The following is a 17,049-nucleotide window of genomic DNA, read 5'->3' on the forward strand; positions in this document are numbered from 1 at the left end:
AAACATGTCAACAGTGAAATTACCAGAAATATCTGACAGACAGCTTTATATCAGAGCAAAAATGTAAAAAAAACCCACAATGTTATTATTTCAGATGTATATAAATATATTAATAAGTAATGTCAGTGATTTACAGTTTATTGTTGCTATGCAACTACACCACCCTTATTTCTAGCTCCTAATTTGCAGCAAGTTTTCCACTAAAAGACAACAGATATTACAATAGGCAGCAGGTTTTAAATGGAGATATAAAGTGATATAGATAGTCAATGTGCAGAGCACCTTCTGAGCCACATAAGAGTTTCGACATGTTTAAGAGTCATTAAAATGTCCTTTAGGGGTTTATCTGGCCTAGAGGTATGTACAAATGTGTGATTGGCCGAACATTGCTTGAGTCCTCCATGAAAAAGAACTGTTCTTATTTTGCCTCTCCTGAAACAAAAAGACACAAAGAGACATGATAATTAACAGGTCATCCATATGTCTTATAGTGTACTATAGAAAAGGCAAACATCCCACAACTTTAAACATATGTATAACAATAGACAGCTTGTTGCAATCCATTGACAGCTATTTAATTGACAGTTTGAAGGCCGGTAGAAAGGTAGGAATGACATTGTTAAAATAGTCCATGTGACTACAGTGGTTCAACCTTAATTTTATGAAGCGACGAGAATACTTTTTGTGCGGCAAAAAAAACGACTTTATTCAACAATTTCTTCTCTTCCATATCAGTCTTCGACGCGCGTTCACAAGAGCACCACGATGCATGCGCATGTGGTGAGGATGTAGGAGCTGCCGGAATGCACTAAATTAATAATTAATGACACAATTAAAATTTTTAGGTGAACTATCCCTTTAAATATGCCATGGAGGGATATATTAAAGATTTTAAAATAAATATGGTGAATAACAAGATTAATTTGGAAGCGAGGGTTTACAGATCACAATGCAAGCGGGATAAGCCTCATGTTACGGTCGTCACAATCACAGATGACAACATCCAGGATCAACACTGTCCATGTACCGCAGGGTAAGATTAAATTAATTTACATTTAACCAGTTTAATATTGGTTTGGGAATTCGGGTTGAATCCTCAGGGAACCAGGTTACTGTGCCCACATCAAAAGCAGACATTTTGCTCTGTCTTGTTTGGATTTAGGAAATGGAATAAAATAAATTCCATTACCCATCCTCTCAGCATACTGGAACTCAGTGCAACAAGTACCCCAGGCACATCGGTTTACCATTTTTGTAGCATAAATACCATCAAATCGATGAGAGCTTCGGCTCCTCCAATGTTTCTCAATGGCGCTCACACCTAAAGATGTCCGAGTTCCGGTCCCCGTGCAACTAATACTCAACTGCCATTGGCTCATCTGCGTTCGAGGGGAGGTAATTGATACTGATAGGTAATATGGCAGCTGCCTTATCAGCTAAACAACAAAGAAAATTCTACATTGGCTAGTTAAGAGGTAGCTCACCTAATAGTGCAGCATGGGTAACCTTTCACTGAAGGCGAATTTTTAAAGGAGTGCCCGACGAAAGTTGCCACTATAATTTGCCCAGAGAAGATGCAAGATTTTAAAAACATCAGTCTTTCCAGAAACACAGTCCGATGACGAATTGAAGACTTGTCGGCAAACCTTAAGGAACAAGTGTCAGGCAAAGTACCGTGTTGGATTTTTACTCAATTGCATGCAATGACAGCACTGATTCCACAGACACTGCACAGCTGTTAATTTTTTTGGGAGGTATGGACAGTGATTTTTGTATTTCCGAAGAGCTCCTTGATATGAGGAGCCTTAAGGGTACAACAACGCGTGGAGTCAGAAATGGAAAAAGTAAATAAACTTGGGAGAAACCAGGCTCAGGCAGGGCACCAGTTCTCTGGCCAGACGAACGAACATTGTGTGGTTTAATTCCAGGCTGTATTACAAGTCAGATTGTGGATTGAATCATTCAGAATATTTCATCCAGTTCCTTCTGATTGAACATTGGGGTACATCATGCTAGCATATGGTGGGAGGAGTTGAAGCCATTGGGTCTTTGCAGAGGACTCGTCTGGTTCTCGTGGTCTTAGCCGATGACTGTCAAGTCAACAAGGTGGGTCTGTCTCTAGGGCGTATCTAGTTGTCATGTCCTCCACTATTATTTAGGGCTGTTGTGTTTATCTCTATGCAGGCCAACATTCTGGTTTGGATACGGACCAGATCTGGCTGACTACGGTGGATAAGTATGAGTAAGTAATTAGGATGAGTATTAGTATGAGGACTAATATTAGTGTAGATGCCATTCCTCTTACGATGTACTGTAAGAAGTACATCGGATGTTATGGGAACTGTTCCCAGTTCCGGTTGACTAAATTTAATGAAATGAAATGTGATAATGTGTTATGTGTATGCCAGGGTAAAGAGATAAGTCTTTAATCTAGATTTAAACTGACTAGATTGTGTCTGCCTCCCGAACAACGCTAGGAAGACTGTTCCAGAGTTTGGGTGGTACATAGGAAAAGGATCACAGTTCATTTTGATATTCTAGGTATTATCAACTGGCAGTGAACACAATAATAACATTTTGGGACAAATATAATGTAGTTTAATAGATAGACTATGTAAGTGCCGTACTGTGGTGTGGCAGGTGTGCATACACTCATAGAAAGCAATGCATTTTTTTTTAGGAGTCTATGAGTTGTCAGCTAGACCCCCTTTAATAATCTGCATCACTCAAATATTGTAATATAGTTGTATAGTAAAGATTTATCTTATTTACAAATCAGTTGCTCTGTGGTTGAAAAATCAGCTGAAAAATCCAATTAACTTTGGCATGAAGTTTGTGAGATCACATGGGGGTGTTACAAAACACTGCTTTGAGACAGAGTTAGAGGATCCAAGTACAGCCGTTTATTAAACGCAATCCAGAATCGTAATCCATAATAACAGGCAAAGGGTCAGATATAGACGATAGCCAAACATTCCAAATATAAGGCAGAGTCCAAGAAACAGGAAAACAGGCAAACAGGCAAGCAAGGCAATCCAGGAACAGACAGGAGGTCAAAACCATAAGAACCAAAATATAAGTGCTCAGAATTACAGTGGATACAAAAAAAAAAAAAAAAAAAAAAAAAGATTAAGCAATTAAAGAAAAAGAGAACACAGCTTAAACAGGCAAATCAAAACAAGCTAATAAACCAAAGGTTTATTTATGTAGTTCATAACGGGAGAGAAAATGAGTGGGGAGGCGTGCCCTCAGGTGGCGATCAAGGGCACTCCAACTGGTGGATGTAACAGGGGGTTAGCTCTTATGATTAGGGCAGGCATCCAGTTTAAAAGTATTACTGTGTGAACTGTGTATCTACATTCTAGCAACCATTTAGAGTACCCTATCAATCATATAGTAACAAGCCATATTTCAGAACCACAGCATCGTACAGACTTTGGCTCTCTTGCAATCACATACATCACCATAGCAACTGCCTATTGCTAAAGTTTGCCTTTGCAAGGACACAAAAATCCTAATTTTACAGAAAATAACTGATTTTTTGACGATCATTTTCTTTCATTTTAAATTGTACTCAAAAAGTACACTGTAAAATTACAAATAATATCTGTAAAATAAAAATTCAGCTGTTATTTTAGGTATTGTGACATTAATGACAAATTCCAGTAATTCACATTTTTTATACAGAAAATTGATTGTATTTTTCATACAGTATTTTTTTCTGTTTTCTTAAATTACATAAAAATGTATGTAAAATTACAAATATAATCTGTAATTAAACAGTAACAAAACAGTTAAATGATAAAATTGTCAAATGACTGGCAGCCCCCCAAAAAACTGTAACATTAAAGTAAAACATCCTAAATTAAATAAACTGAAAAACACTGTTATTTTACAGGTATTTCCTGAATTATCACAATCATATACCTTCAATGTAAATTATTATTTTTTTAAAAAGGGTCAAATGACTGGCAGCTACGGCTGCCAAACAAAAAACATAAAATTAAAGTAAAATATTCTAATTTAAATAAACCGAAAAAACACTTATTTCACAGGTATTTCCTGCATTATTATGATCAAATACCTTCATTGTAAAAATCTTTAAAAAAAAGGGTCAAATGACTGGCAGCCACGGCTGCCAAACAAAAATCATAAAATTAAAGTAAAATATGCTAATTTAAATAAAGTGCAAAAAACTTTAACAGAAATTTGATGTCACCATGACTGAGATCAGTGTCTGCTTTAGTTGGGCTCATCACCCTTGAGTTTTCAACTTTAGTTTTTCTCTGACTGCTTTAACTGTGTTTTTGATACACATTTGTTATGGTAATAAATGCAGGAGAAAATATCAGATGATCTTGGTCATTTATTGGTGATGTTATAGTCATCATATTGTGATCTGATTCACTGATATGGCAGTCAAATCTCTGACTATATTAGCTGAGGTTACATAATGTATAGATGGAATTTAGCTTTATGCAAAGTCTTTGATTAATGTCATAATTTTTCACATGACCCTATTAACAATCTGAAATTTAAAAAAAAATTCAGATCTGATCTACCTAGATCTGATCTCCACTCATCTCTGACCTTAGTCCTGATCTACCTCATCTATGTCGATTGTCTCCTGATAATAACTTTCTCGACTGTCTCGTCTGACTCATCTGTCTCTTCCTATCTAGATTTGGTCGTTGAATGGACTGTTTCTCTAGCTCGACCTTCACTGGTCTGACTGACTCTTCGCATCTGCCCTTCTTTGATTAGGCAATGTCTTTTGCCTTGAGTTTAAGTCACAGTTAAGCATCTGTCTGCTTTTGGGTCCTTCCTTCCAAAAAATCTGACATCACCTCTGTGCTCTGTAATTTAGCTTCAAGGAGACAAGCTCAGCCACCACGAAGAGGGAAGAGGAACTCTCCAACATCAGCCTCACCATTGAATGCTCTGGCAGCACAAGCCAACCAGCTTTCAGGCTAACGCCAAACGGATTGCTAAAGCTCCTCAGGTCGTTTTTTGGTGGAAATTTGTAGAAATTATAGTTTTTTCTAAATGTGATATTAACATACTGTCATGTGACTACAAATGAACAGAAACAGACGTGACTGAATAAGTATGTGTATCCTCTTTCTTTAGTGAAATAACAGTAAATACCACTTTATTTCTGTGTGACTAATGTGCAATCTTGACATAAATAAATTGATTATGGTCAATGTATCACTTAGTGTAAAACAGTGGTAAAACATTGTTCGTTGCTTAGGTTTTAAAGGTGACACATATGCCCCTTTTCACAAGATGTAATATAAATATATGGTGTCCCCAGAATGTGTCTGTGAAATTTCAGCTCAAAATACCCCCCAGATAATTTATTGTAGTTTGTCAAATTTGCCCCTTTCTGGGTGTGAGCAAAAAGGCACCATTTTTTGTGTGTCCCTTTAAATGCAAATGAGCTGCTGCTCCTTGCCTCCGTTCAGAGGCCAATCCTTTACACGAGCTTCGGATACAATAACAAAACACGCAAATCTCACTCAATTTCAGAAATAACAGTATGGAGTGCAGCCTTACGGAGAGACTCAGGAAGAGGTTGCAACTTTTAGACTGCACCTGGACGTTTCTGAATTTCTGAAGTTGATACATTTATGTAGTTGTTGTGAAGTTACATTGATTCATCTCTCCGACTTGCATGTACCGTCATGTTTAACTTTTACAAAAGTTGACAGTTCCCTGAGGTCTTTATAAGACAGTTGTGATATTTTTTGGTCAAATAGTGTTCTGTGCTTGTCTGTGCAGCCAATGACAGAACAGTTTGCATGCTTTGCTCGAACTTTTGCTATTGCGTTAGAACTAGTTACATTGTTGTCACTTGCGAAAACCAAATGGCGGCGCCATGAGTGGAAACGTGCAGATTAAGGGGCGGTAATGTTTTAATAAGATTATATAAGCGAAATCTCATCAGCTTACTTTTTGACATGCATGCAGAGAAAGGCTTACCAAAACAAAGTTGCTGGGTTGTCACTTTTCACGTTTTCTGGGTTGGTAGAAGCACCGGGGACCTGATTATAGTACTTAAACACGGAAAAAGTCAGATTTTCATGATATGTCCCCTTTAAATCTTTAGGCAACCAACAAAAATTTTGGTTGTTTTATCTGTTTTATCAAACTGTTTTATCATGTTCGTTTTGCGATCTCGCTAGTTTCCAGTGATTTCTTTCTGATTAATTTTTTGATAAAACTTCCATTTGTTGGTGAAATTATGGGTTTGTGTGACATTTCAGAGAGGCGTGTCCGAGGCTATTAGCCCAGCCCGGCCCATTGAAAGCCCTGTTTGCACTGACAGTGGAAAAGCAGCTATTAATGCCCAAACCTGTTAAACTTAAAGTTAAGACTTACTTCATCCACTTTCTTTCTCTTTAATATTTAAAATGTTTCCTTAGGTCTATGTTTGTGTGTGTATGAATAAATTAATAATACCTGTGCTGCTGAGCAGGTTGTGTCTGGCTCTGATGAAAGCCTGTATCTCGGCATCAGTCTGTTTATCTCCAGTTAAAGGAATAGAGGTAAATGAGAAGTCAGCTGAGGGCAAGGCTCTGTAACACAATAAACAAACTAAGACATGAGCTATTGTTAGGATCGGCTACATAGTTTCTCCATCATTTATCACCAGTGGTGTAAAGTATGAGTAAATTTAACTCAAGGTACACATTCTCAGTTTATGGCCAGCAATATTGTTATTTTTAAGGACATTATGAAATTAAGATAATGTCTGTACTATGTTATGATTGTACTGTACAATTAAATACAATCGTTGCTAAGTCTGTAGTCTGAACACTTTACATTAACTGATTAATTGAGAATCTCACCTGAAAATCCGATAACATCAGCTGATTTCTGTAAATGAATGTAAAACTAAATGTATCTTGAAGCACAGGGTGAAGTCAGTATGTAAATTAATGACAATTTGAGACAAATATAATGTAAATTTAGTATAAATCTATGTAAATGGCGCTCTATGGCAAGGCAGGATTTTGAACAGCGTCCTGAGTCGAAGTTGGGCGCCGCGGACTTTACAGTGATAACAGGAAAATAATGCAACCAAGTGTGTTTCTAGAAGAAAATAGCATCATAGTCCAGCTTAAGTAAGTTCAGTGATGGTTAATTTTTGTTGTAAAAAAGTTATTAAGTTAATTTATATATAGCCGCTCTGGTGAAAACCGTGATGTCATCGACCAGCTCAGTTCAGTTCTCATATAATGGTGTCAATGCAGGCAGATCAATAAAATTGTTGAATATTAAATGTCCCCAACTTTTATTTGTAATGCAGAATCATATTTCTTACCTCTGTCTCATATCGCTTTCCCTTTGTCTTCTCTCCTGAGGATCAGTGTCATCACCTTTTGGATTATTGTTCCTGAATGAAAAGGACCCTTGGTAAATGCAAAAAATATTATTGATCACAATAATAATGAAAAAACTACAAAAAATTGGTCAAGGTATGTTTTCAAAGAAAAAAAATCTTCTTGTTCAAATTGCTTTGTGAAAATAGCTGAAGCAACATTATTACAAATTAAATTCATTGGCATGGTTGCTCAGTGGGTGGCGTTGTCAAGGTCCCCGGTTCGAGCCCCGACTGAGCCAGGAGTCCTCTCTGGATTTTGCATGTTCTCCCTGCATCAGCGTGGGTTTCCCTCACAAACCAAAAAAAACCCCTGTAAATTGGTAATAGGTAAATTGGAAACGCTAAATTGTCCCAAACCATAATGGGGAGGGTTGAGGAAAGACCTGGTGACTTACCCTGGAAAAATCATTGGCAAGAAAAATCATGGACTGTCTCTCGTGAATGGCAAGAGATGGCTCATAGAATCACCAAGAGTCGGATACAACTGAAATGGTTAATGAATTAATTAGAAACTAGACACTGCGATACCATCGCTTTGGGAACACCTTCAGTGTGACGAATGTCTGAAGCCCTTATACCATCACGCCAATTTGATTGGCCAGTAGCGCTTAGCACCACCCCAAGAATACGTCACGCATGTTTCATACCGTGCGACAGGTTCATCGCAGGAGGAGACACTCACAAAAGGTGCGTGCAATGTTTGGGCCTTAATCATGCTCAGGCGGCACTTAACAGCCTATCTGACTGTCGACACTGTGATAGCCTGCGTCTAAAAGTTTTGCGCTCTAGGCTTGCCTGTTTTATGAGGAAAGAAGGCCTCTCGTCTAAGCCCCACCTCTCCGTTTCTGCGGTTGCCGAAGCGCCGGAAGAGATGGATGTTTGGGGTGACGATTACGAGCCGGAGCACATGGAGAGTGAGCAGATGGAATATTCTCCCTTTCTCTCTCTTTCCCCGAGCCGCTTGTTTGCAGACGAGTGCGGCGCGGACCCTAGTCATTTTCGTCCGTGGCAATTTGCGGCCTATCCCAGAAGCTTGTGACTCGATTTATTTTTGCTGTGGCCCTTTTGATGATGACGTGTTGCCTACAGCGGCCTCTGATTCTGAGAAGCTTATAGGCGATTTGTGTAGCTCTCTCCCTCCGAGCGGAAAGGAGAAACACACTTCTCCGTCATACAACGGGTTGTTAGAGGTGGTTACTCATGCTGTAGACAAGCTGGGGCTAGAATGGGACAGCGAGCCTGCTCAAACTCTGACCCGCTCTGGTTCTCCCTGTCTTCTCTGTCACCTCTGGGACTGGATGCTCTGGTTCAGGAGTGGCCCAGGGCCAGGCTTTATGCCTTCCCACCGATTTGATTACTGTAAGCGGCTCTCCTCAGAGTAAGAAGGGCCAAAGTGGGACATCTGTTGCTGGTGGCCCCGTTCTGGTCCACTCAGATATGGTTTTCAGACCTGGTCAGTCTGTTAGTCGGCCCTCCTTGGGAGTTCCCCTTCAGACCAGACCCTCTACGAGGCGCCTGTATGATTTTAAATGGAGGCTGTTCGCCTCTTGGTGCAGCCCAAACGACCTGGACCCAGTTCATTGCCCCGGGGCTGGTTAACACTAGAAGTGCCAGAATTCCATAACTACTAGAACTACTGCAAGCGGTCATTTTGACTGCTAGATTCCAAACTCTATATCTTTAATGATAAATACCCAATTGAGAGATTAATGCATTTATTGTATTAGGATATCTTTTAAAAACAAAACAACACCAAACTGTACATTTAAACAAGTTTAATTATACATCTATAAATAATAATATCCGTAGATGTCCTGAACAAAATGACAGAGTAGCCTATGTTTTCATGTTTACACTATTCGATCGCGCCCGTGCCTTACACACACACACACCATATTCCAGCATTGCAATCTTGACATCGCAGCCTGTTCATTATAGCCATAATAAAATATAATAATAAAATAGTCAACCTAACATATAAAAATTCCATAGTCAGTAGTACAATTCGTACCATTTTGCGCATGTGAAGAGGATGATTTTTTCCGTCAATATTGGAACGTGAGTGAAGTACAAAGCCTATAATAAATAATAGTTTACCATCCAAATACATCGCAAATGTTGAAACATTTTGATTCTAATTAGAGAGTTACGTGAGCCCAACGCCGCTTACTTTCACTTTCGCTTGAAAGTAGCCGATTTCATTTTGGCTTGTTTATAGTTATTTTTTCATTCTTGTTCTGTTCTGAATACCATTACATTTAAATGATTTGTTGTGGAATATGTTTTGTGTATTTTTACCACATTTTATTGTTGTGTATATTGGTATATGTATAATAATACCGCGAAATTCAGGGCGGTCAATCTGACCGTCTATGGCCGAAATAGGTAAATATGTTAATTTGGGTTTTTTGCCTTTTGTGTAATTTATATGAAAAACATTTAAATGAAAATACAGACACTTTTAGGAAAAGTCACTTTTAGGAAAATGATGCATGGCCTCTCGGTCTCTGCCCGGTGAGGGCGTTGAAAATCTATGTCGACCACTCAGCCCAGTGGTGTAGACCGGAGCAATTGTTTGAGTGTTTTGGTGGTAAAAACAAAGGAGCTGCCGTCACCAAACAGTGAATGTCTCATTGGGTAATCGAGGCTATCTCAGCGGCTTATGAGACGCGTGGTTTAGCTTAGCCTCTGGGTGTGCGTGCTCATTCCACCAGAGGAATGGCTTCTTCTTAGGCTCTTTTTAGAGGCACTTCTTTGGAGGATATTTGTGTAGCGGCAGAATGGCCCTCTCCAAACACCTTTATCAAGTTCTATGGTGTGGATGTGAGGATGGCTCCTGGCTCCCAGGTCTTATCTGCTTGAGCAGACTCTTTCCTCGGTCTTCCAGCTATTCTCAGGTACGTGAAGGTGTCAAGAGAACGGGAAAGGGATGAAAGGGAAACGTCTCGGTTACGTATGTAACCTTAGTTCCTTGAGTAGGGAACGAGACACTGCGATGCTGGCCTTCCCATACTTTTCGATTAGTGCTTCCTTCGTCATGGAGATCTGATGAAATACTGCGCAGCACGCTGATATGAAGCATACGTGACGTATTCTTGGGCGGTGTTAAACGGTATTGGCCAATCAAATTGGCGGGATGGTATAAGGGTTTCTGACATTCGTCACACCGAAGGTGTTCCCATATGGGTATCACAGTGTCTCGTTCCCTACTCAGGGAACCAAGGTTACATACGCAACCAAGACGTTTTGTTATGTTGGAGCTTTAGTAGAGATTCTGTTATGTTTTTGAGGTTTTGATCATTGTGTTGAAGAGTGTGCTTGTAAATAAGCTGTGGTCAGCCTTATGATGTTAACCGTGTGTGCTGCTTCACTCAATGAGCAATGACTTCTAATGTCAGTACTGAGAACAGTCTCTTAATTGCTCATCATATACATATATGTAATAATAAATGGAATTGTTTTTTTATAATGCTAACATATGCTACTAGTTAGTAGGACACAGTAATTTAAGTTTGAGACTGTTCAACAAAACATTATTTGTTAAAATTAACTTGTTTTAGTCATGTTGTACTGATCTAAACCAATTGCGTGAAAAGTTTTCCTTGTGAGAATCTGACTATTTGGAAAGCTGCATAACAGAATCTGACTACAAAGGTGGACCACATAAGCTATTCACATAGCTTAAAAAATAGGAGAGATTTTATTCTTGCCTTTATATGGCAGTGACAACAAATGTGGTCAGTAAGGTTGAAATACAACAGGATAACGTTATGGGGTAATGAGGCAATTATGCTGTCATCAAATCACCAAATACTTGATACTTGGGAGTGTATTCATGTAACAATGGGCTTGAAACATAAGCAAATTATTTTTGGCTATCAATATTTCTGATAAGAAGGCAATTATATGTTGACAGTAAAATGAGATTTGTAAAAATATATTTGTTTGTTTCTATAACTAATTCTCATTTGTTTGTTTCTCACTTTCAGCAGCATGGGACCATTCAAAAATTTACATATTTCACAAGCAGCAAACAATGCAAAACATTCAATCCTATGAAAAATATCAGACTTTATTACTTATTTTACTGCTTCTTGTTTACATTTGGTATATATATATATATATATATATATATATATATATATATATATACATACATACATACAGTATCTCACAAAAGTGAGTACACCCCTCACATTTGTGTAATTATTTTATTATATCTTTTCATGGGACAACACTGAAGAAATTACACTTTGCTACAATGCAAAGTAGTGAGTGTACAGCTTGTATAACAGTGTAAATTTGCTGTCCCCTCAAAATAACTCAACACACAGCCATTAATGGCAACAAAAGTGAGTACACCCCTAAGTGAAAATGTCCTTTTGTGGCCTAAAATGTGGCCTTTTATGTGCAGGTGTGCATATGTATATATGTGTGTGTGTGTGTGTGTATACATATATATATATATATATATATATATATATATATATATATATATATATATATATATATATATATATATATACACACACTCACCTAAAGGATTATTAGGAACACCATACTAATACTGTGTTTGACCCCCTTTCGCCTTCAGAACTGCCTTAATTCTACGTGGCATTGATTCAACAAGGTGCTGAAAGCATTCTTTAGAAATGTTGGCCCATATTGATAGGATAGCATCTTGCAGTTGATGGATATTTGTGGGATGCACATCCAGGGCACGCAGCTCCCATTCTACCACATCCCAAAGATGCTCTATTGGGTTGAGATCTGGTGACTGTGGGGGCCATTTTAGTATAGTGAACTCATTGTCATGTTCAAGAAACCAATTTGAAATGATTCGAGCTTTGTGACATGGTGCATTCTCCTGCTGGAAGTAGCCATCAGAGGATGGGTACATGGTGGTCATTAAGGGATGGACATGGTCAGAAACAATGCTCAGGTAGGCCGTGGCATTTAAACGATGCCCAATTGGCACTAAGGTGTGCCAAGAAAACATCCCCCACACCATTACACCACCACCACCAGCCTGCACAGTGGTAACAAGGCATGATGGATCCATGTTCTCATTCTGTTTACGCCAAATTCTGACTCTACCATCTGAATGTCTCAAAAGAAATCGAGACTCATCAGACCAGGCAACATTTTTCCAGTCTTCAACTGTCCAATTTTGGTGAGCTCGTGCAAATTGTAGCCTCTTTTTCCTATTTGTAGTGGAGATGAGTGGTACCCGGTGGGGTCTTCTGCTGTTGTAGCCCATCCGCCTCAAGGTTGTGCGTGTTGTGGCTTCACAAATGCTTTGCTGCATACCTCGGTTGTAACGAGTGGTTATTTCAGTCAAAGTTGCTCTTCTATCAGCTTGAATCAGTCGGCCCATTCTCCTCTGACCTCTAGCATCAACAAGGCATTTTTGCCCACAGGACTGCCGCATACTGGATGTTTTTCCCTTTTCACACCATTCTTTGTAAACCCTAGAAATGGTTGTGCGTGAAAATCCCAGTAACTGAGCAGATTGTGAAATACTCAGACCGGCCCGTCTGGCACCAACAACCATGCCACGCTCAAAATTGCTTAAATCACCTTTCTTTCCCATTCTGACATTCAGTTTGGAGTTCAGGAGATTGTCTTGACCAGGACCACACCCCTAAATGCATTGAAGCAACTGCCATGTGATTGGTTGATTAGATAATTGCATTAATGAGAAATTGAACAGGTGTTCCTAATAATCCTTTAGGTGAGTGTATACACACACACACACATTTATATGTATGTATATCAGTGGTTCTCAATTCCAGTCCTCGGGACCCCTTGCTCTGCACATTTTGTATGTCTCTCTTATCTGACACACTCAGTTCAGTTCATGGAGTCTCTCCTAATGAGCTGATGATCTGGTTCAGGTGTGTTAAATAAGGGAGACATGCAAAATGTGCAGAGCAGCGGGTCCCGAGGACTGGAATTGAGAACCACTGATGTATATACAGTAGTCAACATTTGAAGTGGATCAAAAAAGTTCATCAAAGTTGTCCTAAGACAAGAACGGGTATTGTTCAAAATTCATGTATAACTTTGATGAAAGGTTTTGATCCTCTTCAAATGTTGACTACTATGTACACACACACACACACACACACACACACACGTAACAGTTCTAGGTTGAATTCTCTGTTACTAGTGCTTTTTCTGCCACACTAGGGGGCGATATCCTCAGTTTTGAGGGGGGAGGATGCGGATATAAGCAGAGAAGAAGTGAAGTTATGGAGGGGTAACAAAACACATGGATGTGAGCTGTAGCTCAAGGTAGTCATCTGTGGTTTGGCGTTTGAGGAGAAATAGGTATTTTCTTTGCTACTCATTTAAGCCATATGTTGTAATTGAGCACATGCTAAGTAAGTCATGAGACAAGTTTCTCTATTTTGACTGTTTATGCTAAGTTCGACCGCTTTATGCGCTTGGGAATCATCCATGGATTATTGACTGGGTTTGTCGTCTTCGAACTGCCTAAACCTGTGGAACTTCTTGTGGATATTAACTGACTGAACTCATCGGGCCATCATTGACTTTGAGAACGCTGGACTTGGGACAAGCTGCGTTGGAAACCCAGGTTTTCTATCATACAAACGATTGAACTGATATGTAAATATGGTGTGTTTTTGCTTGGAGGGTGAACACATTTGATGTTACTTGGTTGGTACTTAAATATAATCACTGATAAAACTCAACGAAGGGTACCCTACCTCTTTACAATGATTTTGTTCTGTCTTTTGAAGTTTAAGATGGTATGTTACACACACACACACACACACACGCACACACACACACACACACACACACACACACGCACGCACACACACACACACACACACACACACATGTCTGGTGCACTATCTTTGTGAGGACTCTCCATAGACGTAATGGTTTTTATACTGTACAAACTGTATATTCTATCCCCTTAGGGGCCGATCACACCTGACGCGTTTTTTGCAGTGAGAGGCGCCTATTTTCAATTGGTTTCCTATGGCAGCGAGCGTTCTGCGCGCTGTTTATGCGCCTGCTGCGCCTCGCGTTTTACCGCCCGCTGCGCCTTGCGTTTTTGAAGTTGAAAAAAAAGCAACTCCGAGCGGAAAAAGCGCCCGACGTCATCGCATTTTTTTCCACTGTCCAATCGAATGAAGTGAGAGGCGGGCCTTCCGTTTAAGTGATGAAAGCGACAGTTGCTTGAACGCCAGTAGAGTGCGATGATAGAGGATAAACTTGTGGTGCTCTCGCGGGTTACCAGGAGCTTAACGACTTCACGAACCGTAACTACCACAATGTTAACAGAAAGTAAATAAAGGTAATAAAAGGCTGATTTGACGTTTACTTGACTGACAGGACAGCTGTATCATTAGTTGCCTAGCAACATAAAAAACGCAGCGCACTGCTCGTTCTGTGTAATGTAAAGTGCTGTGCACCTCGCGTTTTCGAACCAGAAAAACGCGTCAGGTGTGATCGGCCCCTTACACTGCCCCTATCCCTAAACCTACCCATCACAGGAGACATTCTGCATTTTTACATTTTCAAAAAAACTAATTCTGTATGATTTATAAGCTTTTGTACCCATGGGGACCTCAATTTAGGTCCCCACGGTGACACGAGTCCCCATGAGTCTGTGTGCATTCAGGTTTAAGTCCCCACCGGTGTAGAAAAACATGTCCACACACACACACACACACACACACACCATATATAAAACATATACAACATTCTCACCTGGTTAACATGCAGCTGAGAGGGCTGAAGTGACTTAGACTGCTTCCTGTGTTCTCTGCGCTGTGACCCTAATGAAGAACGATTCAAAAATACATGTTATGCCAATGTAAAAATGTTAGCTTCCCATACATTTTAGTCTTTTAAAAACAAATTATAAAGTAAATCAATGTAGGGAACCGTACACTGCATACAATTCAGAATATTATAGCAACACCAAGTGACAGCTAGGTTTTTTTTTACAGCCAAATAGTCTCAACTACTTGATTTACATGGTACCATCAGTTTGATGTGGCAATAATAACAAATATTTAGTGTCATTTAAATCTTTTCCAAAATAATGACAGACTTCCTGTTTTGCATCTTCACAAATCACATTTCTTTGTAACACAACAACAATAAAAATAAGTGTCTTTGGTGAGGCTTGTTCTGAAATGGTCTGAGAAGCTAATTTTGGTTAGGAATGGACACACAGGAGTAAAAAGTAAAAAAAGGGTGCAAATCTGTTCAGGGAAATATCAAACCTTGGAAAATTTATAATAATATTCTACAAGCTTTTTGAATATCTGGAGACTTGATTTTAAAATAAACAAATTACAGCAGCATTAAAAATGTCCATTTGTAGCCTCTTAACTTGCAGTGTGGCATCAATTATTCAACTGATCTTCATAAATGTATGATGGAGCAGAGAACACATGGCCTTTTGCTCAGTACTTTATTCTCATTTATGTACACATTAGCTGATTCTGTGGTGTGCTTGTGGTTGTTTAGACTGGTTATATAATGGTTAGTGAACTAAGATTACATTGAGGTGAGGCCAAGCAAATAGCATGTACTGTAATGTTGCTGTAATTTATAGTAATATCTTCAGAATTACTGAGAAGGCTTGTTTCAAATATAATTCTTTTGAAGTGTTGGTGCTTAATGTAACACTATCTAGTGTAAATTATCAATCACGTTTTAGATTTGTGCTGGCCACTGTATACAGGCCACCAGGGTACCATACAGACTTTATCAAAGAATTTGATGATATTCTATAAGAGTTAGTACTGGCTGCAGATAAAGTCCTAATTGTTGGTGATTTTAATATACATGTAGATAATGAAAAAGATGCATTAGATTGGCAATTAAAGACATTCTGAACTCTATTGGAGTTAGACAACACGTGTCAGGACCTACTCATTGTCGTAATCATACTCTAGATCTAATATTATCACATGGAATCAATGTTGATGCCGTTGAAATTCTGCAGCAGAGTGATGACATCTCAGATCATTATCTAGTCTCATGTATACTTAATTTAGCCAAGGCTGCAAAGCCGACTCCGTGTTACAAATATGTTAGACCCATCACTTCACGCCGTGGTACAACAAGCACACTCAGGCCCTTAAGAGAGCAGACAGAAAAATGGAGTGCAACTGGAAGAATTTCATGGAAAGAGAGCACGAGAGTACAGAGAGGCCTTAAAAACTGCTAGATCTGCTTATCTTTCAACCCTATTAGAAAAAAAAAAAAAACCTAGGTATTTATTTGAAACAGGGGCTAAATTAACGAAAAATAAAGCTTCAACCCCAGACGTTTCCAAGCAGCACAGCAGTAATGGCTATATAAACTTTACTTACAAGATTGATAATATCAGGGAGAAAATTATAACTATGCAACCGTCTACTACAGTATCAAGTGATTTGTTGAAGTCAATTTGTAAAGAAAGACTACACGCCTGCGCACATTCAAACGCGCATACCTATAGACTAAACACGTAATAGGCATGTGCATGCCGTCAGCATTTTCACAGGTTTGCGTTTTTGAAGTTAACACAGAGATAACTTTTTGTTTTAAAATTTTTCAAGGCTTGCACCTTGGAACCTATTTCAAGGTTTGCGTTCTCGAGCCACCAGGCACTGTTGTTGTGC

General features: G+C 39.1%; 1 protein-coding gene across 1 annotated transcript in view; it reads right to left on the reverse strand.

Moving 5' to 3' along the window:
- Positions 1-301: 301 nt before the first annotated feature.
- Positions 302-17,049, reverse strand: part of kif6 (kinesin family member 6) — a 118,800-nt gene continuing 102,052 nt past the window's right edge. Inside the window, exons 19-22 of the mRNA XM_084097666.1 lie at positions 15,140-15,207; positions 7,331-7,402; positions 6,466-6,581; positions 302-432 (exon numbers count right to left, since the gene is read on the reverse strand). Of these exons, the coding sequence (XP_083953792.1) occupies positions 419-432; positions 6,466-6,581; positions 7,331-7,402; positions 15,140-15,207 (270 nt within the window). The 3' untranslated portion in view covers positions 302-418. The remainder of the gene's footprint in view (positions 433-6,465; positions 6,582-7,330; positions 7,403-15,139; positions 15,208-17,049) is intronic.

The sequence above is a fragment of the Abramis brama genome (genome assembly GCF_963993115.1).
Source record: "Abramis brama genome assembly, chromosome: 21".
In the NCBI taxonomy this organism is placed as follows: Eukaryota; Metazoa; Chordata; class Actinopteri; order Cypriniformes; family Leuciscidae; genus Abramis; species Abramis brama.